The sequence below is a fragment of the Chlamydotis macqueenii genome, chromosome 1 (assembly GCF_036417535.1).
Source record: "Chlamydotis macqueenii isolate bChlMac1 chromosome 1, bChlMac1.mat, whole genome shotgun sequence".
NCBI classification, from domain to species: Eukaryota; Metazoa; Chordata; class Aves; order Otidiformes; family Otididae; genus Chlamydotis; species Chlamydotis macqueenii.
The window spans coordinates 146,040,343-146,061,513 of record NC_141556.1 but is presented as its reverse complement, the minus strand read 5'-3'; the positions used below and the strand labels follow the sequence as shown (position 1 = coordinate 146,061,513).

The window sequence follows — 21,171 nt, the reverse complement described above, 5'->3', positions numbered from 1 at the left end:
GCATCTTCCTCAAACTGTGGGACAGGGGAGGAGCCATGCTTTGCCTTTCCATCCGCTCAAGCAATCCTGCAGCCACAAGTCCTTGCAGAAAACACTCTTTTGGAGGCAGACCAAATCACACACCAGAGTTGTACTGCGCACATGTAAGCATTGGATCCAATGCGATGGAAGCAGCTACGGAATGCAGCTGAGGACAGCAAGAGTAACACCACAAGGTTTGAAATGTCTGACATCGCAACTGAATTAAGGTGTAGTGAGACTACACCTTAGCTATTTTTCCTTAGTCAGATGAAGGAAGCCGGTGAAGCTACCTAATTACATGAGGCAGTAAGGAAGAAAATTTGACTAAGAGAGTAATTGCTTTTTATTCAGGCTCCCAAGACAATGATTCTTGTTTTTAATTAAAGAGTCATGCCTTCTCTTTCAAGTTTGGCTGGGGAAAAAGAAGAGTGGAATAACTATCAGCTAAGCAAAACTTCCTGAAAAAGACATAGAAAACATAACTTTTAATCTCAACAGATTCTAGAAAAACAGACAGTTTCCTTTACAAATCTCAGATTCAGGAAAAAAAAAAGAAAAAGAAAAAAGTTCACGACAATCTAAAACTCCCATTTAAACAAAGACATAGCAAAACTTCAAGATAAAAGGCTTCTGTTGTGGCTAGTAGTTGGCACTAGAGCTCTAGAAGAAAGCAGTTCTTCAATGATCAGTTTAAGTGTTTACATCCCAAGAGAACACAATGACTAAAAGCACGGAATGCGAAACAGTAAGCAAAGAACTGGCATTCTGTCTTCCTGGGACCAGGTATTTTGGGGTTTGTTTAGAAAAAGTGCAAAGGTGACAGAAATTACCTCCAAGTCCAGTGCTTCACAACTTCTATATCCTATATATCTCTCATTGTGTAAAAATCAAAATACATTACAAAAATACCATTTAGAACACATCAGGAAATACACTTCAGATTGTCTATAATCCTGAAGATCAAAAGGTGCCCACCTACTTTAACTACAATTAAAACCAACACTTCATCTAACAGCATGTATCTAAACATATTTCAGTGTTAAGGTAGCAGATTCATCTTTAAAATCTCCACTAGACTATTGTAAAAGAGAAAAAAAAAAAGACACATGGGAATAATAAGCCATCAGCACCGCAAACACCAGGACCATGAAAACACACATCATCTGTAAGATACCAACTGCTTTCAGACCAAAACACCCACCACAGACTGCACTGTACTTTTTTAGTAAGCCAAACTTAATGACTGAATTAATTATGTGCACGCATAATTTGTCTGCAGAAAAATTATTTCCTCTACCAGTCTAGGTGACTATTTTGTGGAGGGAGTCAGAGGAATGAGGAAAAGTTTCAAAGCAAGCACTAAAAGTTACCAAACTGAGGGTTTTGACCAGAACTATAACCTTAACTGCTAGGCAGCTTTTAAGTGATGAACAGCACAGAACAAATACACAGTGATGCACGAGGCCAGAGTCAGAAAAACATGACAGTACTAACGCAATTAAAGCCAGCAAAGGTATGTAGAGCTATCAGCTTGTCTGGCTTGATAGTTTGAGTGTCAACAACAGCAAAGTTTAACTTACTGTAAACCTCTCTATTTTGAGCAAGGCTTTCCAGAGATCTTAAGAGAACTGAAAGAACAGTTTCTGCAATTTCTGCTGGCTTGCAACATACTATTCTTATCCTTTTCAGTAGTTACACATAAGGTTTAGATGCCTTCATGAAGGTAACAGATGAAGAGAATCAAGATTTCAACAAGAAAAGCTGCTTCTGACAATCTCAGCATACCGCAGTGCTTTTTGGTTTATGTTGCCACTACCATACAGTCTTTTTACAATGATGCTTTGCTTAAAACAAACAAAAAAAATTCCAATAAAATCCACAAAAATAATTCTTATAAATATGAAATGCCTGCGTTAAAAACTATAGGTTTGGGGAGAACAAAAATACACATTTGCATAGAACAGGTCAATACATTTCTGTAATGGAAAACTATTTTGCTTTATTTTACTCCATCTTTCAGTGCAAAATTCTAGCATCTTCTAGATGAGATTTGCAAAATAAGGATTTCACGGGTTTATCAGCTCTTCTCCTTGAAGGAGCTCCACAAGGTTTTGCTTGTGGAAATATTTGAGAAGCACAGAGACAGTTGTAAATTTTCTGGTGTACAGAACGTTTCTAAACAACAGGTGTTTGTAGGCTTTCTAGCCTTCATAGAACTTTCCTACACAACAGTTAAGATTTTACTTAACACACTAATAAAACCAGAGCCAAACAGAATGTCTAGTAGACAATGCCAGGAATTTAATTTGCAGAAGAGAAAGTAATATATAGCATCAGCAACAGCACTGTAAGCCTTATTTTAGCAGCAGTGTTCACTCTTGGCTGTAGAATCACAGCTGGCACCTGTAACTTCTACAGCAATATGCATGAATGATCAGAGTGGTATGCCTAGGCAACAGTTCACAGTATTAAAGGACACCAGAATAAACACACCTAAAGACTACCTACTGGAAACTAAGGAAAACTACCAAGAGGAAGATGACTTACAGCTGGGAGAAGAGGAAAAACACATGAAAAACTAACAGCACTAAGGGGAAACATTCATATTCCAGGCAAGAAAAGCTAACAGCATTAAGGGGAAACGTTCATATTCCAGGCAAGAAATAACTTGTAACAAACAGCACATAGTACACTTACTTGGAAATCTACAGCAGCACTTTGAGGCTTGAATTCAAAGTACAGTTCTATAGTTTACAACAGCTTTTCTTCCCACATATTAAAAAAAAAAAATTCTAAATTCACAATGACAGCAGGGGACAACCTTGACTATCTCCTGCCATTACAGCTCTATCCAAGAACCAAAGCATAACACATCACTCCCAGGAGGAGTTAAACTACACATCAGAACACCCACTCACCCACTAGGAAAGCCTGGAAATTCAGATACTTTGTATTTTTATTTAAATGTTTGCTACGAAGTTTCATTTGAAAATGAGCAATCAGCACAATCATAAAAATTGCGAAGGGGAAACAATTAAAGCAACTTCCACATGGCTTAGGAGCTATTTATGACCCAAGACAATCTCCACCTTTACAAAACACCTCTCTAACACACCACACTGAGTTTTTCCTACAGTGACCACATATCTGACCGTTCTAGATAAACATGTTCTTCATGGGCAGATGCACAGCAATCAAGTGGCAGGAGTCAATAATAGAGTTCCAGAGGAATATAACAGAGGCGCTGCTGTAGTAGGAACAGATTTACAGGTATATTTGTTAAGCTACCAATCTGTATTCATAACAGGCTGCGGTCCTGCATTCCCCTTCTTTCCCTACTCCCCACTGCCATCATCTCACTCGTGGTCTTGTCCCTGTGTACTTACACCCTCTTCCCATGACAAAATTCATCCTCACCCTCATTTACCAGCACTCTTCCTGGACTTATCAGTATGACCTTTACTGTACTTAGCAGAAACAAAGGAGGTGGAAACTACACAACAGAAGCCCAAGCTATGGGGGTGAGGGAAGAAAAGCAGAGTAAAGGTGACTTGTACCTTCTGTAACTTGTCACACTATGTCAGAAAACAAGCAGAAAATCTCCTTCCTGTCACATCAATTCTCAAACCAACACTCACAACACAGACATACCACCTGCATCTTTCCACCTACTTCCTCTGCACTGCAAGTTATGCCCTTGAGCTGCCGCATGCTTTAGGAGAGCCAGCCAAAAGGGATGTCAGGGATCGTATCTGTAACACAGTTGTTGGGGAAAGAAAGAGATGAAAAGAAGGAAACTAATAACTCTGCACTACACAGAACTGAAGATGCCGTAGACAACACCAACTGGAGGAAGCCTTTGATTTCACAGTGGCATTCCTCTCTCACTGTACAGGGAACAGAAGGGAGACTGATGAGGAATGTTAAGTCCAACCTCAAGCTTCAGATGCAAATATGTGATGCAGCCTCTCCCTCAAGGGAACTTGCCATTCACGGGAGTGTCAGCTAGAACCAACACCGCCAGATGATGGGGGTACCTCTGCAGATAGAGCCTACTCCAAAACATCACTGGCCTTCCAGTCCCTCCACACTCCCATTCCCTCAAACTCCCTGCTACAAAATATATCCAGTCTAACCATCCTGTCCTTCTTCTCAAACACATATCCACTTGAATTCTTCTTCCACATCATCCCTCCACCATCCCATTGACATAAAACTGTGTAGCCCCTTAACACGGTATTGCCACTGCCAATAGCAGTCCATAAGCTTTGTACTGCATTTGCAAGGCCTTAGTCCTAAAGCCTGTCACAGGCTTGCTTTGGCTGAACTTTTCTTGACCTGCTTGCAACTTTTACTTGATTTAGCTGTGACAGCAAATTCTCTAACTGACCAGGTGCCTATGCCTAATTGGTTCTACGTTTGTCTAGCCAGGCATGCTGCAACCATAGTTTCATACAGACAGCAGTAGCAAGCAGTTACTCTGTATAGAATGAGATATTCACAACTCTACAACAATGATGCAGTGTACAGAAATACAAGCCTGGTATGACAGCAGAGGCCTTGAAGAAGTGGAGATGCAGGATGCAGCAGAGAGGAGTGTGGGCGTGGGAGAAATGAAGATGGCTTGTACAGGAGTGGGTACTGGACACCCCACAACTCACCAGCGGTTGACTAAGAGAAATACAGTCCTGGACAAAATTGGTTGTAGGGATAACAAGCAAGAAAAAAAATAGTATTTAATATATAATGCCTTTTACACATTGGATGTAACGCAGAGCTGCAAACCAATGAGGAGCAAAAGCACATTAGCAAGAATATAAAAATAATCTCAAGCGGATCCTAGACTGAGGAAGATGAAATCATCAACACGAACGATCGTATTGCTCCTCATGAAGTACACCTAATGCCAACAACTCGCCGTAAAAGCTCACCATCACCAGGCTGAAACCACTGACCTTAGGACTCAGAGCAGCAGTGAGACAGCCAGCATAACCACTCTAACTGCATTATTGCTCCTTCTTTTTTTTGTAAGAAGGAGACCTGTACCAATAATCACGAAGCTCTTAAGATTTATACTTTAATTTTTTATTTATAAATGAGATAGTGCCCAAGAAAGGCTCATGCTCAGTAATTTACAAACACACAGAAATACATGCAGAGATACACAAAGAGAACGTGTCCAGTAGGCACCAAGACTCTCAAAGCATTCCCTCCCTGCACACCAGCTGCTCTCACTGGAAGAGCCCCGAACAGTGGTGCTTCAGTACCTGAAGGCTTTTGCATTATTCCAGTACCTACTACACCAGGTACAAAGAACACAAAGATCCAACCCTTCCCTCTTCTTTCTCATATCACACTTGACTCATCTCGTCGCCAGAGCTGCTCCCAAGATACACCTGTGAAATACAGCCCGTGAAACAAGCTACTAGCAACAGACACTACAAAACAGCATACACAGCATAGCAAAAGGTATGAGGAAAAATAATCAGATGAGCAAAATACTCATTACCCGGAAGGTAATGGTCCCAGAAGGACCAGAGAAACTAAAAGAGTTAACACCCTAATCTGGTAAAGGGCAACAACCTTAAGTCACTAATACCAATGTCTTAGAGCAAAATACATCTAGGTAGTAAAAAAATGCTTACAGTGGAAATAAAGACATTTGGATTTTTAACATAAAAAAACCAATGTAGGCATATTTCAGCCAGAGAAGGGAAAGGGGTGTAATAAAATAATAATTTGTAAAATAGCCTTCATAAGGAGTACTTTTATAAAATAAATAGTTAATAACTCAAGAAGAATATACAAAATGGACTGTCCAAGTGAGGGAAAAGACTTGTACTGTTTCTAACTCATATGTTTTAAGAAGACAGTTTTCATTTAACATTTTCTCCCTATTAACAACTAAAAACACTCTCCAAATTGATTGCATAATTGTATTTATTATTTTATGGTGACAAGTAACAACTTGTCACCATAAAATAATCTGTCTGCTAGTACATATACTTATATAACAATCTGTCCTCCTAGTACATACGTACACAACATCGTTCAGTCAGTGTTCCATATGGTTAACATTGCTACCATTATAAAAATGTCTTACACACTAAAAAAAAAGTTCACAAATGGGAGAGTATCCAAGACAACACACATATAACTGTAGAAGGCATCCTCTTATGCTCCAATCATTAAAATATCAAACATCTGTATTTACTAAACGTGCACAAATCACCATGTCACCGCATGATCCACAGCGCGGTCTCCCATCAAAGCAAAACACCTCAGGCGCTGTAACTGAATCAAGAAGCTACTTTTCGCTGACAGTCGTGATCCACACTCTCAAACAGTGGCACTCCGCCACTGCCCGCTCCCGGACGAACTCCCCGGGAACCGGGGCGAGGCTCAGGGAAGCGCCTTTGGCAGAGAGCGCGGAGACGGCAGCCGCCCCAGCTCCGACGGCCAAAGTTCTGCTGCCGACGCCAGCCCCAGCCGCCCCCCTCCGCGAGACCCAGGGACCGCCGCCGCCTCCTCGGGCCTCTGGCGCCGACCGGGCCCGCACGCACGCACGCACAGCCGGTACCGTTCCCCCGGGGGAGAGGGGCAAACTCGGGCCTTCTGCCGCAAGGCCCGCCCGGCCAAGGGCCGCCGGGCCGGGCCCAGCGAGCCCCGCCTGCCCGCCGCCTCCGACGAGGCCGCGAACCCCGGCAGGGCCTGACTCAGCGCCGCGGCACCGGCGCTCGCAGCCGCCGCCGCCTGTCACCAGCCCGGGGAGAACGGCGAGGAGAAGGGTGAGGAGTAACCTCAAGCCCTACCTGTCCTCGCTCTTGTTCTTCTGCTTCTTGCCCATGGCGGCGGCCCCGGCGCTCGTCCCCCGCCTCAGCGCTGCCCGGCCGCCCGCGCGCAGCCCCACGCATATGGTACCGCCACCCCCGCCGCGCCGCGCAGGCGCACGCCCCCACCCCCGCCGTCCCGGCCTGCCCCGCGACGAGCGGCGGCCGCCGCGCCGGCCCCGGCAGCGCCTCCGCCCGTTGGCGCCCCCTAGCGGTCGGAGGAGAGGGGAGCAGGCGGCGCTGCTCGGCCCAAGGCCGGGAGGGGAGGGCAGGGCCGGCGCCAAGGCCGCCGGGAGGGCCGGGGCCAAAAAAAATCCCGACCGAGTAGCCAGAACAAAGGGAACAGGGTTGGGACGGTTTTATCGGGAAGCAAACGGGACAGCTAGGGGAACGAAGAGGCTAAGGGGAAAGAGGTTGGGGCTCATGGCGGCAGCGCAGCGACCAGGCGGTAACTGTGCCCCCTCCCGTGCACCCGAGCTGCGCTTCCCCCGGCCCTTCACCGGGCTCCGCCCATCCAGTATCCCCGGCGCTGCCCCGGTAGTGAAGGGTGAGCAACAAAGGCCCAGCACCTGCCGCTGTGGTGACCGGCCTCCTGCCAAAACGGGAGCCTAGAGGCGGCAGGACTGGGTTCGCACCTCAGCACGGAGGCCGTGATGAAACTCGGCGCTGGGGACAGACGTTCCCCCCGCAGGGAGTTTGGCTGCCGGGCAGCAACATTAGGAGTATGGCATTTCCTTCACTCCTCGCCAGATTTCTCAGTGTGCACAGCTTTTCCTCCCTCACGGGGATCACAGACGTCGCGCTGTTCAATGTGCTTCGAGAGCTGCACGTTTTCTGTCGTTGCCATCGCCCTGTCACAGCATCTTGCTCTGCGGACAGAGCCAGCCTCAAGATTCTTTTCACCTTTCAGCCTCGGGATCACCACCTCCACCTTGCTTCGCTTCCCAAAATCCTCACTTTGTCCCTCCCTCTGCCTTTGTATGGCTGTAACTCCTTATCGGCCTCTCCCAGCCGCCTACAGATAAGGCCCAGAGTTTTATCTTCCCGTCCCACCTTCCCCACCAGCATACTTCCGTACCGGGGAGTCCCATTTCCAGGAAACAAGAAAGCAGAACACTTAGGTTTGGGGTTTTTTTTTTTTAAATACACTTTAATATCCCATTATTTAAATCTGCGGATCTTCTAGTGCGCTTGCAAGGAGAGCAAAGAGACGGCAAGCCCCGGGACACCAGCACAGCCGTTTGCTCGAGGAGCCTGCCGAAGCGCTCCGGCCCGGCCCGGGCCCGCCGCAGCCCGGTACCCGCCCCCCCGCCAGCCCCCGCCGCGGCGCCGCCCTTACCTCACGGCATCGCTCGAAGGGCCCGGCCCTGCCCCGCGGCTCCCGGCCCGTTACGCCCCCGCCGCGCCCCGACTCCGGCCTCGGCCTCACAAGCCCAACCCCAAGGAATCCCCCAAAAAGGCAGCAGCAGCGGCGGCGGCGGGCACCCCCCCATATCTCCCGCCAGCAGCTGCTACAACCTCCCGCCGCCGCGCAGCCGCCCCGGTGCGGTGAAGGAAGGGGCGGGGTAGGACACGCCCCCTCGCCGCCAAGCCCCGCCCAGAGCGGCGCCGCACCCGAGACGCGTCCCGTTCGGCGGCACCGGGGAAGGGGAGGGGGAGACAGCCGCCGCGCATGCCGGGAGGAGCGCGGTTGCCATGGGGACGGGACGTGGGCGGGCAACGCGTCCCGGCAGAGGCGGTCCTCGCGGGGCGGAGCTGCCGCGCGGAAGGGGAGAGGCCCCGGCTGAGCCCCGCCCCTCTCGCGGGGCAGGCACACTGTCAGCGTGCTGCTGCAACGCCCGCCGGTGCAACACCCACACTGGCGCTGCGCATGCGCCCTGGCCACCCGCCGCTGCAGGGACGCGCCCGCCGCGCCGGCCAATTAACGGGCTGGGAAGCTCTACGTGCTCGCGCAGGTGGCGGTGCTCTCGCGAGAGGCCAGTGGGGCGCGGCGGGCGGGGCAGGGAGGTGCGGCGCGCGGGCGCGGAAGAGGTGGGCGGCCGTTGTACGTGGGGGCTTCGGTTGGTTTTGGCGGGGGGCGGCGGAGCCGGCATCGGCATCGTGGTCGGTGGAGGACGAGGCTTTTCCTGGCGACCCCCTCAGGAGGTAGGTAGGTGGGTGGGTGGGTGGGTGGGTGGGTGGGTGGGTGGGTGAGCGAGCGAGTGACTGAGCGACTGACTGACTGACTGTATGACCGTTGTCTGTAACGGCCCCGCGGGGACGTGCGGCGCCTGCGCGGTGCCCCCCTGTGTGCCGGGATCCCTTCGCCCCGCAGCTGGCGGCGCCCCTCGGCCCCGCTGCGGGCGGGCGGTGTCGAGTGGGCCCTCAGTGCCGCTCACCTGGCGGAGCGGGCAGGGCTGCGCCCCGTCAGCGGTGCTGAGTCCCCCGGGAGCGGGCCTTGGGCGCAGGCCTCGTGCGGCGTAGGAGGAGTAGGGTGGCACCCAGGCTTCTGCGGCTGGGGGAGCCGGGAGGCCTCTGGGGACCTCAGGCTGTACTGGGGAGTGGCTGGGGCTGGTTTTCCGTTTTCCTTCTTGTTTGCTTGGACGGTGAACTTCCCTTTGCTCCAGCTGAGCAGGATTCCCTCCATCTCGTGAAGACCTTAGTGGCCTCTGAGCATCTAGCTAGGTTCTTATTTCCTCTGGAAATACAAGAAAGGGGGATAGAAATGACTAATGGAGAGACTTTATGGTTAACAGCTTCAGACAGCAGGACTCAAGGTGCTGCAGTTCAGGGCAAGCATGGCTGTGACACGTGTGAAGTGTGGCAGCAGGCTTAGTACTGCTGATGTTGCATTACAGTTGGAGTGTTGCTGTGGTGTTGGTGCTTTGCCCATCAGTACTTAAAATGCTTTCTTGTCTCTCTGTGCAAGGTGTTTAGAAAGCCAATGACACTAGTAGATAGTTTGTCTGTTTTTAAATACAGCCAAGAGTATTCTAGAACTCAAATTCAGCACATAGCATCTGTGGCCTGCAGGTCGAAAATCTGTTTAGGGTGACTGTGCACTGTCCCTGTTTCAAAACTGTCACTCATTACAGAGATAATGCAGTGTAAGTTTATCGTGAAGAACAATCAATTATGTTGCCCAACTCTGTGCACCCTAGTCTAGTGTTTTGTGCCTTTTTTAAGTTTTTTGGTGGGGAGAACTTCATAGAAAATTATTTTAGCTGTATTTCTTCACATAACAATTAGGTAGTGGTTGTTGGGGTTTTTTTAATCCTTTTGCTGGCTGCTGTAGGGTGGTGTTCACAATAGCAGTTTTCTTGTACTAATTGAAGCAGTGTACTGGCCTAAACCATTTGCTGTTGAGCACCTTGTCTTTCTTTTAGCTGAGGAGAGAGGAGTGTTAATTCAGATATAAATATGGTAATATGCATCAGCTACTTGAAGTAATTGCATTTAAACTACTGGTAGCAACTTACGTACTGACCATTGCTTAGACTTATTCTGAGGCATCTTACACCTCCTCCCAGCAGCTTGTAACTTTCCAGTTGCATCTTCTAGTTTTGGAGTATTTGTTAAAGGTACATGGATCTATCCCAGGATGAGTGTTGCTTTGAAACTCATTAATTTTACTTCTTTATATTGACAAGTAATTTCAAATTCCTGTGCACTTTGAACAGCTGACTTTGAGATTGAGAGAACAGGACTTGATTGTATCTTTGTTGCCATCTGTGTTCGTTGTGAAAATATTCTCCAAAGGGGGGTGCAATATAGAAAAGAACTATCTACTCTTATCTTCAAATAGCATTTTGTTTCTCTACAGTGTGAACTGCAAGTAAGAGAGATCAGGCTTTTAATTGTTTGTATAAATGTTAATTCCATGTATCACTATTTCCACAGGTCTGAAGAGATCACTTTCTAGTTAAAGATGGCTGCTGATACCTCTGTTGAAATACTTCAGAAAGTTCTGGAGAATGAAATACTTCAGACTACCAAGGTTGTGGAAGAACGTTTGGATGCTGAAATGCAGAAGCTGGACCAAATGGATGAAGATGAATTGGAATGCCTTAAACAAAGGAGGCTTGAGGCACTAAAAAAGGCCCAGCAGCAGAAACAAGTAATTCCTGTAGTAATATCTCTTGATGTGTACAATGTAACAGACTTCTTGGAAATCCTAAGGAAATTGTATATGTGAACTAAGTGTTTTGGGGTTGTTTGTGTTTTGTTATTTTTTTCTTCTTCTCCCTCACCTTTCTGTACTTATTAATTTTAAATTTTCCAGAAAAGCAAGTGTCTGTCCATGTGTGTACACTTTGTGTTTTTTAACAGGAGAGAACCTCTGTAATTGTTTACAATAAGGGTTGTAGTACAAAGACTTGAGTGTGTCTGTAGTCACTGAACGTTGTGATCTGGAAGCATAAGCTTTGTAGGCAACCTAATTATAAGCCTTTGGGCTTCTTAAGCTTCTGAATTTTGGATATTGTTAGTTATGGCATGTACGTGATGCATGCCCTTCTCTTAAGGAGTTTTGTAGAAGAATGATACAGGGTCTTTCATTGTTCCTAGGCTGGAATTATTTGTCCCGGTCCTGACCCAATTAAATGTTGTCTTTGTATGACTGCTCATTTCTTCTTGCAGTTAAAGAAATTCTGCTTTGGTCCCTGTTACCTCATGCTAACCTGTGGTCTTTATGCTCTCCAAAAAGTCTCTTTGAACATAGTTGTCACCAAAATTTTGGTAGTATACCGTGTGAGACCTGAATTGTAAATAGGGAAGCCGTAGATTTCTTAGCTTACTCCATCTATGCCAATGTAAACAAAGAAATAAACTGGGTTGTAGGGGAGGTGACTGGGTTGAAAGGAGATGCTCTGGTTGTGGTGGAGCCCATAAAAGCTAATTATATGCTTTGAAACAGGAATGGAGTAAAATGTTATGGCATTGTTGGGATGCTGGAGGACGGGCAGTGTTAGCGCATTTGGTTCTCTAAACACAAAAGTAGAAAGTGGCGCACTGTTTGCTTGTCTTCTGAAGTTCAGTTTATATTTGATTCTAGTGTTTTCCTTTTTCAGAAGTCATAACACTTGGATGTTCTTGGATGTGAACATGTGGTAGTTCTCATGCAAAAACTTGTTCATGTTAGTTGATCTTGCGTCACTGTTTTTATGCATTTTCAAATGCAAATTTAAAGTAGGATACTACTCAGTAAAAGGAGTGAGCTGCCACACTGTTCTGGAATAGGATTGTGCAGAGGGGAATTAATGCATACCCACTGTTGAGGAATAAGTCAGTTCATGATTTGCATCATGATGGCTTCTTCACGTGCTCATACTTCTATGCATTTTTAATGTGTACCATGTTCAGGAAATTTTTTGTTCTATCCTGATTTAGCTTACAGGATATTTTTTGTTTTTCCTTCCACTCTGCTAAGTCAAAACTGGAAGATCAAGAACAGTGATTTATCTCCCCCCCCCCCACCCCGGAAACTAAAATTTTTGGTCAAGTTCTCCCATCCTGCACTACTTCTAATCATTTAGCTAAGTACTTGTTTTAATATACTACAGTAAGCTGCCACTGTTGTAGAAACTGGATTTTTTTCTTAAGTGCATTTGTTGAAAATCTAGATTAGCTTTTTCTAAACTGTATTTGCACACTTAATCAGGCAGTTTTTTAAGTTGCCTCTAAATTTTACCTTGCAAAATGCTATCTCTCCATACGTTTTGTGACTAATGGTATGCATGTGTTTTCTGAATGGTTTTATGGAAGCTTGGCTCATATTAAGATGCCTTCCATATGTATAGATAAATATATACCTGGTATATTGCTGCATTGTATGTTTTGTGTTCTATGGTATGGCATTTTATTGTCTGTTATTTTTTTTGGTAGTTATTATACAAATTGTATGATATGGTATGACTTTTATTATATAAATCTATAAATAGATAAACGTAATCGTTGCAGCTGAGTTAATAGACTTTATTTTCTCTGATTTTTTCATGGAGGGAAAAATTAGAAGAAATCTATTTTTATACATGTAATGACTTGAATCAGTTTTAGACAAGAGTTCTTTGAACATACAAAAACATTTTAGAGAGTAGCCCAGGCTGTCGTTTAGCAGTTTTAAAATGCTGATAATTTTCTGTATCTTTGAACTAGTCTAGTCTTACTGAGAGGCTGCACTGTAGAAATCTATGCAGCTCTGTACAAGATTTGTGTTTCCAAATAAGTATAGAAGCCTTACTGCTCAACCACCTATCTGCTATTGAGAACGAGGTGACCCAAAAGTGTTGTCTAGCGTAGTGGCATTTGCGTTTTTCAAAACAGAACTGAGGAGGAGGCAGTAATTTGTTTCTCCTTCTATTACTGTATGAAATGTGTTTCTGCTGCAGGCCCCCTCCTTTACTTTTCTTAAAAACTGTAGAGCTTGCGTGACAGGTGCAGAACTAACAAACTCCATACTAATTATTTCCTTTTGTGTTTTCCAAAAGGAGTGGCTTTCAAAAGGACATGGAGAATACAGAGAAATCCCAAGTGAGAGAGACTTTTTCCAAGAAGTTAAAGAAAGTAAAAACGTGGTTTGCCATTTCTATAGAGATACAACATTCAGGTACAGTAAATAAGCTATGCCCAAGAAACCTTTTGTTTATAGATGTCTACAAAACCAGACATGTTATTTTGTTCTTTTAAATCGCACAAATAAATAGGCATTTTTAAAAGTATGCAAATTCCTTCATTTTCCACATCTTGCTCCGTTCTCAAGACACTTTATTTTTAAATGTATTTTTTTTTCTATTCCAGTTAATCTGGACGTGATTTGGCAACGATTAATAGTCTGTTGCTTAGTTGATTAGAATATAAATGTGTAACTTCTTTGACAGTATTTGCGAGAGTGCTGTGTTTCGTTATTGATTTAGTTTGAGGGTGTCAGCTCTGAAAATGTGACCATACAGGAGCAGCATTTCAGAAAGATCTCTTTGGTTCTTCCAGACAGAGATATTCTGAGCAGTTCTGCAAATGAAAACAAAAATACAAACAAAAACTTGTCTAGGCATCTTCAGAATTTAACTTTTTACTTTGAAAGGATCTGTGGATACCAATTGCATTTGCTTTTCCTTTGTGCCTATGCGATTATGTCACTTTTTTAGGGTGTGAAAGACCTAGATCTGAGAATATGTCCTGACTCAGAATAGAACCTAAAATAAGATCTCCCACTTCCTTGGAAGAATTTCAGAAGTTCTGGGTTGTAGGCTATTCCTCAGTGGGTCTGTCTCAATGTCTTCTATTAAAATGCAGTTGCAAACTAGAGTAGTTTGTTGAAGGAGGAGCCAGTTGTTCTGGTTTTGGTTGATTGTGGTTTTGTTTTGTTTGGGTTTTTTTCCCCTCCAAGGTGTTATATTCTCTCTAGCTTATGAAATACAAACTGAAAGAGCCTCAGTGTAACAAATTGAAAGAGGTCAGAGCTGGATTATGCAGTGAGGTATCTGCATCCTACATTTTCCAAATTAAATGTTTAAATTTCAGAAATCCCTGAAGCGGTTGTATTTGGGTAGCTTTTACTCAAAGAAGTTGAAAGGCTATCTCTGCAAATAAAGTAGCTTAGAATAGGTTTGGATTGTTTGGTTCTTGTTTCTTGAACCAACAAAGTCTGTAAACTCAGGAAAAAGAACTTCAGAGAAATTTCTTTGTAAAATGTGTTGTGCTGACAACCAGCTTGAAGCTAGTGTGTCACGCTTACCATCCACAATATCAAGTTGCTTTCATCCTTGCCTACTCCAGCTTTTTGATCTACTTGGTTCTCCTCTTGAGTTAAAGGATAGTCACATCAGAGAGTTCATGCAGCTAAGCCAAACCGCTTAAAAGAACACAATCCAGAAAGTTCAGATTGCAGGTAACAACTCCAGAAATCTCTGACATCTGAGCATTTTGAGCAGTTCATGTTACTGTCCCTGAACTGAGAAACAATAATTGTATGTTCACTTCTATTCCATTGCACCAGAAGAGTGAAATATTTTTGCCTGTAGCACTACTGAAGCAGTCTGTGCAAATAATTTTGTTGTTGTTGTTTTCTATACATTGAGTTACTGCATCTCAGTTGTGGAGGTAGTGACTTAAAAAAAAAAAAAAAAAAAAACAAACAACCCAACAAAACCCAAACAAACAAAAACCACCAAAATGCTGTAATGTGTTGAACTCTTCTGAAGATGCAAAGTTCATTTAAAATTTTTTCCAGCTGACAAGCAGTGAAGCTAAAGCAGGAAGAATAGAAGTCAGAGGGAGATTTCATGGATCAGTGAAGGCCTCAAGAAATGAAGGAGGCTTTCAGGTGTATGTGGGAGTAATTAGGAAGAAAGATCAGTTTCTTTTGAAAATAAATTCTTAATTATAAAGGTCGTATCTGAAGAATTAATGTTCCTTTTAAACTTTCTCTAAAATACATGTTATTTGGCGTATTGATTCTAACACTTTATCTATTTTGGGTTTTTTTTCACAGGTGCCAAATAGTGGACAAACACTTGACTGTATTGGCAAAGAAGCATATTGAGACAAAATTCTTGAAATTAAATGCTGAAAAATCTCCTTTCTTGTGTGAGAGACTGCGCATCAAAGTAATTCCCACTCTAGCACTAGTAAAAGATGGAAAAACTCAAGACTATGTTGTGGGCTTTACTGATCTCGGTAACACTGATGACTTCACTACAGAGACCCTAGAATGGAGATTAGGCTGTGCAGGTGTAATTAATTACAGGTAAGTAATGGGTTTGTCATTGTTTTATTTTCAGATACAGTACAAGGAGAACACGGTTGCAGACAGGAGAATCTGTAAAAGTTTGTAACTTTGATATGTTGTATGCTTAAGACACACAAGAATTTAATCCAGTTATTTAATCTGAGTACTTTGGCAAGGGAAAGAAGATAGTATCTCTGGCAAAGTGTGGAGACATTGTAATGAGCGTTACGTTGTTCTTGTACAGTAATAGAAATAAACAGAGTTTTTTGCCGTGAGGTGTGTAGAGTAGCTACGTTGCTTTGATGTGGCCTCTGAGTCATACATCTAAATTAATCCTTTCTAAATTAGCTATAGATGCTTAGATGTCACAGTTGCAATGCAATAAAATTTAAGCATTTGTAATGTGCTTCAAAGAAAACTCAGCAAGTCATCCTTAAACTGCATCTTAGTCCATATTACATACATGAATATGGTTTTGTTCCAATGAACACTACAGAAAGTGAAAATAAGTTGCAGAAGTGCAAATAAATTATTTCTGTAGCAGTACAATATAATCCTAAATCCCACACTTAAGACTACAGAATAGAAGGCAATAGGAGATCACTGTCAATGTAACAGCCTAACTTGACAAGAGAATCACTTACCAGAACTTTCTTCTTTGCTTTGCAGTATGGCTAAAACATCATCTTTATCTTTTTAGGTTAATTTTACAGTTTTGTTTTGGATGTCTCTGGCTTTTTCTTTTTTTTTTTTTTTTTTTTTAAACTTCATTATCTGAATTTATTTCAATGTCTAATTTCCAAATTTTGTCAAGAAGTATTGTTGTATCTTAAAAGCAAAGAAACTACTGTTCAGTTTAGCTTAGTAGCTGTTGAAATTCAGATAAAATGACTGAAATGGAAATTTGTAGTTTAAGACAAGTGGTAATACCTGCTTCCCAGTTCAGTAACAAGCAAATACACAGAGGAGTGAAAGGCAGCTTCCTAGATGTTAGTGCATTTGCCTATGGTGTAATTTTACTTCCTATTTCACCCTACTAGTATTGTGTATTCTGCTCTTAGCTCCTCATGGAGTGAGGGAGTTGTTTTGTTCTTTGTTCACTTTCCTGGTTCCTGAGTTTGGTACCCTGGTTTTGCAAAGTGAGCCACGGTATCTGCACAACCCAGGAGATCCATTCCGGGAGACATCCATTTATGTACCAGTGTTGCGTTTCCACACTGCTCTGAATGCAATGTCCTGCTCTCTGGAGTTCCTGAAAAGGAGATAGTCCTACTCAAAACCTAGAAGCAGTTCTTTCCCTTCCACTTGTGGGATAGCAGATGGTAAAAGAAGTATTTAGGGGGAAAAACTGTTCGGAACACGTTGTTTAACCAAAATCAGGATTCAAGTGGTGTGTTGACTTATTACTGACATATAATTAACTAGCAATCGGTGAAAAGTATATTTAGGATCAGTATCAGCAAAATGTTACTTACAAAATGTTTGTGTCTACAGATCTAAACATCCTTCTTGTAGCTACCTCTAGAAGGTTCTAATTGCTTGCTCGCTCACTGACACTTAGGTGCAAACCCCTCACAGGTCACGTGAGTGAAAGCATGCACGCTCTTTTCTGAGCAAGGAAGGGGAGGGGGATTCCCCTCACTGTGCACCCCTATTGTAGGGTATGCATGTGCTCCAGCCTTATCTGCCCACCTGCTGTTCCCAGCAACCCATGGACCCACATGCTGGTTAGAAAGCCCCTCCAGGGTCATACATGCACACTGAGGCCTGAGTCCCTCCGTACTCCCCTAACTGGAGCGCAGTGTCTGATGGGGAAGCTGCTCTGTCTGGCCAAGGCAGAGATTGTACAAAGTGACTTCTGGTGGTACAAAACCCAGTTTTGACCTCTCTGTTTCTACTCCAAAGTCCCTATTACAACATTAGCTACTTTTGTACTTCTAGCTCCTCGTTTCTTTTGAAAAGTATCTCTGCAATTCCCTGGTTACTGTTTAATCTGACAGATTATTGTCTTTAGCATGATCAGTTTGCAGCAAAAGCCTTTCCAGTCAGTTTTCTCTAGAGCTCCGCTCACAGGTGCTGTTTACACTCACATTCCTGTCTTAACTACAGTTATTGGGGCCATTTTGTCCAGTATGTGCTATGCTAGCAACACCACGGTGCTACCTAGGGTGCCGTTAGGCAGTAGGGGTGGTGTTTTCTTACAATGTTTTCGTGGGGAAATAGGTAATTAAGAGATGCTACTTACTGTCTGCATGAATACAGCTTTAATCAACATGTCTTACTCTGTTCCTCTAGTGGAAACTTGATGGATCCACCTTTTCAAAGTCAAAAGAAATTTGGAACAAGCTTTACGAAGTTGGATAAGAAGACCATTAGAGGAAAGAAATATGATTCAGATTCTGATGATGACTAGAAGAACAGCTAAATATTTGTAAATCATCTTTTGTTTATGCTTGGTACATTTCTAAGAATGTTTTTTATAAAGCTTACTGCTTTTCATTACATCTGCACATAATGCTCATTTTTCTATACAGTTTTATACAACTGAGTCATAGCAGAAAAAAGCTTAAATATTTTTTTTTTCCTCTTTAGGAAGTCATTTGTAATTAAAAAATCAGAGTCCTTCTAAGTAACATGGCAAATGATGAACTTTGTCTTAAGTATAAGTTTATGAAGTGTTTTGAAGTAACTGTTAGAAGCAACTGTACCAAGTCAGACCAAAGGTCCCTCTGGCCCAGCATCCAGTGTTAGTGGCCAAAAGCAGATGCACAGGAACGAGTAAAAACAGGGTGAGCAGATAGCAATGCTTCCCCAGAATATACTTTAAGCCATCTGTGGCTTGGGGAACTCTGTATCTGAGAGCATTTGCTGGTTAAAATCCTGGAAGAAAAATCTCTTTAAATCCTCATAGTATCCTAGCATCCACATCCTATGGCAAGGATTCCACACTTTACCTGTGGTGTGTGAAGAACTACTTCCTGTTGTTTTCCTTGAATCTGACAGTTCCAGGTTTCGTATAATTTTCTTTATTAAAGGAAATGATAGACACTTTTTACAAAGACTTTTCCCTATCAAGTCCTCTTGCAGTTGTCTTTTTAAACTTACTATTACTTATATTATCAGTAAAGCACCACAAAATTATTAGTAAAGGGATTGTGCATTTTATCAAATGATTGCTTATCTTATGGTGCCATATCATACTGTTGAATAACTTAACTACATTGCACTATAAGTTGTATAAACAGTCTAACTTCTGTGAATTCTGAGGTAGATGGTCAAGAGAAATGCCGTTTTACAGTCTGTATGCTGCATGTTAAAGCCGATACAGCAGGTAATAGCACATAGCAACAAGCATATTGAAAACAGCCTTGTTCACAGGTTGGTGTAATTCTGTGGTTTTGAATGTGTGGATTTTATAGCAGATGCTTTGTACAAGAGTAGAATAGAGAAAAGTATTTGGGAGGAACCTTGATCCGTTAAGTTTAGATATAGCGCCGCATACTGTGTACTGTTCTTCAGTAATGGACAGAATTTTCAAGGGAGATCTTCCTTGGAACACAATGTCATATTTCTAACTAGGTGAAAAGTGGATGAGTTTTTTCCTTTTGTGGTTTGTTTTTTTTTTTTAAAAAAAAAAAAAGTTTGCTGTGTGCTGAAGGACCCTTTTGAGGTGGTACTTTCAATCTAGTTGGCCCAAAAAGCAGTGAAGTGGTCTAGTCAGTCTTGCTGCCTTGTAGTGGAGAACAGTTGTGATTGGGCCAGCCCAGCAATATCTCTGTAAGTATAAAAATTATATTTTGTTTCTGTTCATGTACATTAAAATAAAATTATTTTAATTCTAATGCTGACTTTTGCATCCTTTCAAATAAGGTCATCTAGGTACTGTGGGTAATTTTTTTTAATAAAGTCTTAATCAGAAAGTTGCACATGATCTTTCTAGATTTCTAGCAAACTACTTAGTTCTGTGTAGCATATGACATCACTTTGAGAAGGCAGTCAGTTTAAGATGTACACAGCTGCCCGTTAAGCTACTAGAAGCATAGACTTGCTTCAAGTTGATCTCCTTTTTTATCCACAAACAGCATTTTTGAGAATACCTTAGCAGGACTCACCTCTAAGTCCTAATTATATTGAGTAGGCTGTGGAAATATAAAATCATGTCTAACGTAGTTGCATGCTATGTGGAAACACATATGGGCTTGTCAGGATTCCAGCACGGTGTGTTGTTAGAGGTTATTCAGTTCCATGTGTGAGTAGCCCCATTAGAAACTCAATGCAAATCCTAGTCAGAGGCTGTGGTTTTGTGTCACTTTAAGTAGTTGATGATTTTTTTTTTTTTCTAGGTTAATCTGTAGTTAGACCTTTTCCTTCATCTGGCTTGTAATACGGCCACATGCACTCCAGTGCTGATACAAGGAGTTTGCAGGAATGTGTGATTTCAGTAAAAGGGGAAGTTGAGACTGTACTAATAGGTCTTCACTTCAAAATAAATTTAAACTTCATAGGTTTGTCTGCTTCAAGTCTTTAATGTCTGCTTTTTGCATTTTCTGTCTTGAATGAAGATTAAAATTGTAATTGAACAGTCCTCTTGGTAAGATCTCCATTCTTGATCTAGATATGACTTTGAGATGGACAATCCAAATCCAAAAATTTTTACTAAAACTTAAAAATTCTTTAAGAACTGGAAAATTCTTATCGTTTGAGTAGTAAAGAACAAATTATTCTTCTATGGTAGAGCTCATTAATTTTGCAGTTCAGACTAAATCATGAGGTTGCTGTGATAATAAGACCTGGGTCAGCAAACTAGAGGAGTAAACAATAAAGAAAACACCAGCTCAAAGAAATGTCAGCTGTACAGGCTTGAAAAGCACAAAGCTTAACTTTGTCAGCAGCCATCGTGTGGCAACTTAGCTGGTAGATGAGAAGATGATGATGATGATGATATGCAATATCTAGAAAGGATGCAAGTTGCATGTGACTAATTGCTTACAGCAGATGAATTCTATATGTAAGGACATGACTAAATAAGGTTCCTGAGCCAAGACTAATCACAAAATGGTACCTGATCTGGCATATGTTAGCCATGAATACAATAAAGAGATGAGAAACCTTGACATATAGCTTTTGAAGTTACGGGGCTTACGCATTAACACAGCATGTAACTTAAGTAATGATTAGTGCTTAAGTCTGTGCTTGGTGCTTGCGTGAAGTAATCATTAAAGAAATGCACGGAGACAATAACAGCCAAACAAGATCTGTGGTGTTCAGCTCTTCATGCTAGATTATTTGAACTTGACTGGACACTCTTTGATCACTGATCCCATGTTATGCTCGTGATGGTCTGATCAAGAAATCTATCTAGAAGTTAAACGCTGAGTTGAGTTTTGGGATTTGAGAAGCGTGAAGAAGTCTGGTCCCTGAAAGAGATGAGATGAGAAACAAACTTTGGAGCAGGCAGCAACTGAGCAGCTGCTCTTGGACCCCGTTAGTAGGTTGGATTGCCTGCAAGTGTAATAGGGCTCCTTGAGGGAGGCCAACTTGCAAGATTAATTGATACCTTCCAGTCCTCTGTTCCAAGTAATCCACCTTGTGCTGTTTCTTTACTAGAAATTCTAA

The 21,171-nt window shown here is 43.0% G+C and overlaps 2 protein-coding genes across 4 annotated transcripts in view; one reads left to right on the top strand and one right to left on the bottom strand.

Annotated features, from left to right (window-relative positions):
• EIF5B (eukaryotic translation initiation factor 5B) overlaps positions 1-6,962 on the bottom strand; it is a 36,825-nt gene extending 29,863 nt beyond the window's left edge. The window contains exon 1 of the mRNA XM_086769407.1: positions 6,834-6,962. Within this exon, the coding sequence (XP_086625533.1) occupies positions 6,834-6,868 (35 nt within the window). The 5' untranslated portion in view covers positions 6,869-6,962. The remainder of the gene's footprint in view (positions 1-6,833) is intronic.
• A 1,703-nt stretch (positions 6,963-8,665) lies between these two features.
• TXNDC9 (thioredoxin domain containing 9) lies at positions 8,666-19,397 on the top strand. 3 transcript variants are annotated; one of them, XM_086769423.1, is made up of 5 exons: positions 8,666-8,806; positions 10,731-10,947; positions 13,316-13,434; positions 15,319-15,573; positions 17,851-19,397. In XM_086769423.1, exons 2-5 carry the CDS (start codon positions 10,759-10,761, stop codon positions 17,966-17,968), a joined length of 681 nt encoding a protein of 226 aa, XP_086625549.1. In that variant the 5' UTR covers positions 8,666-8,806; positions 10,731-10,758; the 3' UTR covers positions 17,969-19,397. The 3 variants fall into 3 exon arrangements, with proteins under 3 accessions (XP_086625549.1, XP_086625540.1, XP_086625544.1); XM_086769414.1 differs by having other exon boundaries at positions 8,739-8,882; XM_086769418.1 differs by lacking the exon at positions 8,666-8,806 and adding an exon at positions 8,911-8,996.
• Positions 19,398-21,171: the final 1,774 nt, after the last annotated feature.

What these genes read in the sequence shown, in the direction of transcription:
- TXNDC9 (XM_086769423.1), top strand. Translation starts at nt 10,759, where the DNA reads ATGGCTGCTGATACCTCTGTTGAAATACTTCAGAAAGTTCTGGAGAAT. An exon ending in AGGCCCAGCAGCAGAAACAA is followed by an intron (nt 10,948 to 13,315) that starts GTAATTCCTGTA and finishes GTTTTCCAAAAG; the next exon opens with GAGTGGCTTTCAAAAGGACA. An exon ending in GCAGGTGTAATTAATTACAG is followed by an intron (nt 15,574 to 17,850) that starts GTAAGTAATGGG and finishes CTGTTCCTCTAG; the next exon opens with TGGAAACTTGATGGATCCAC.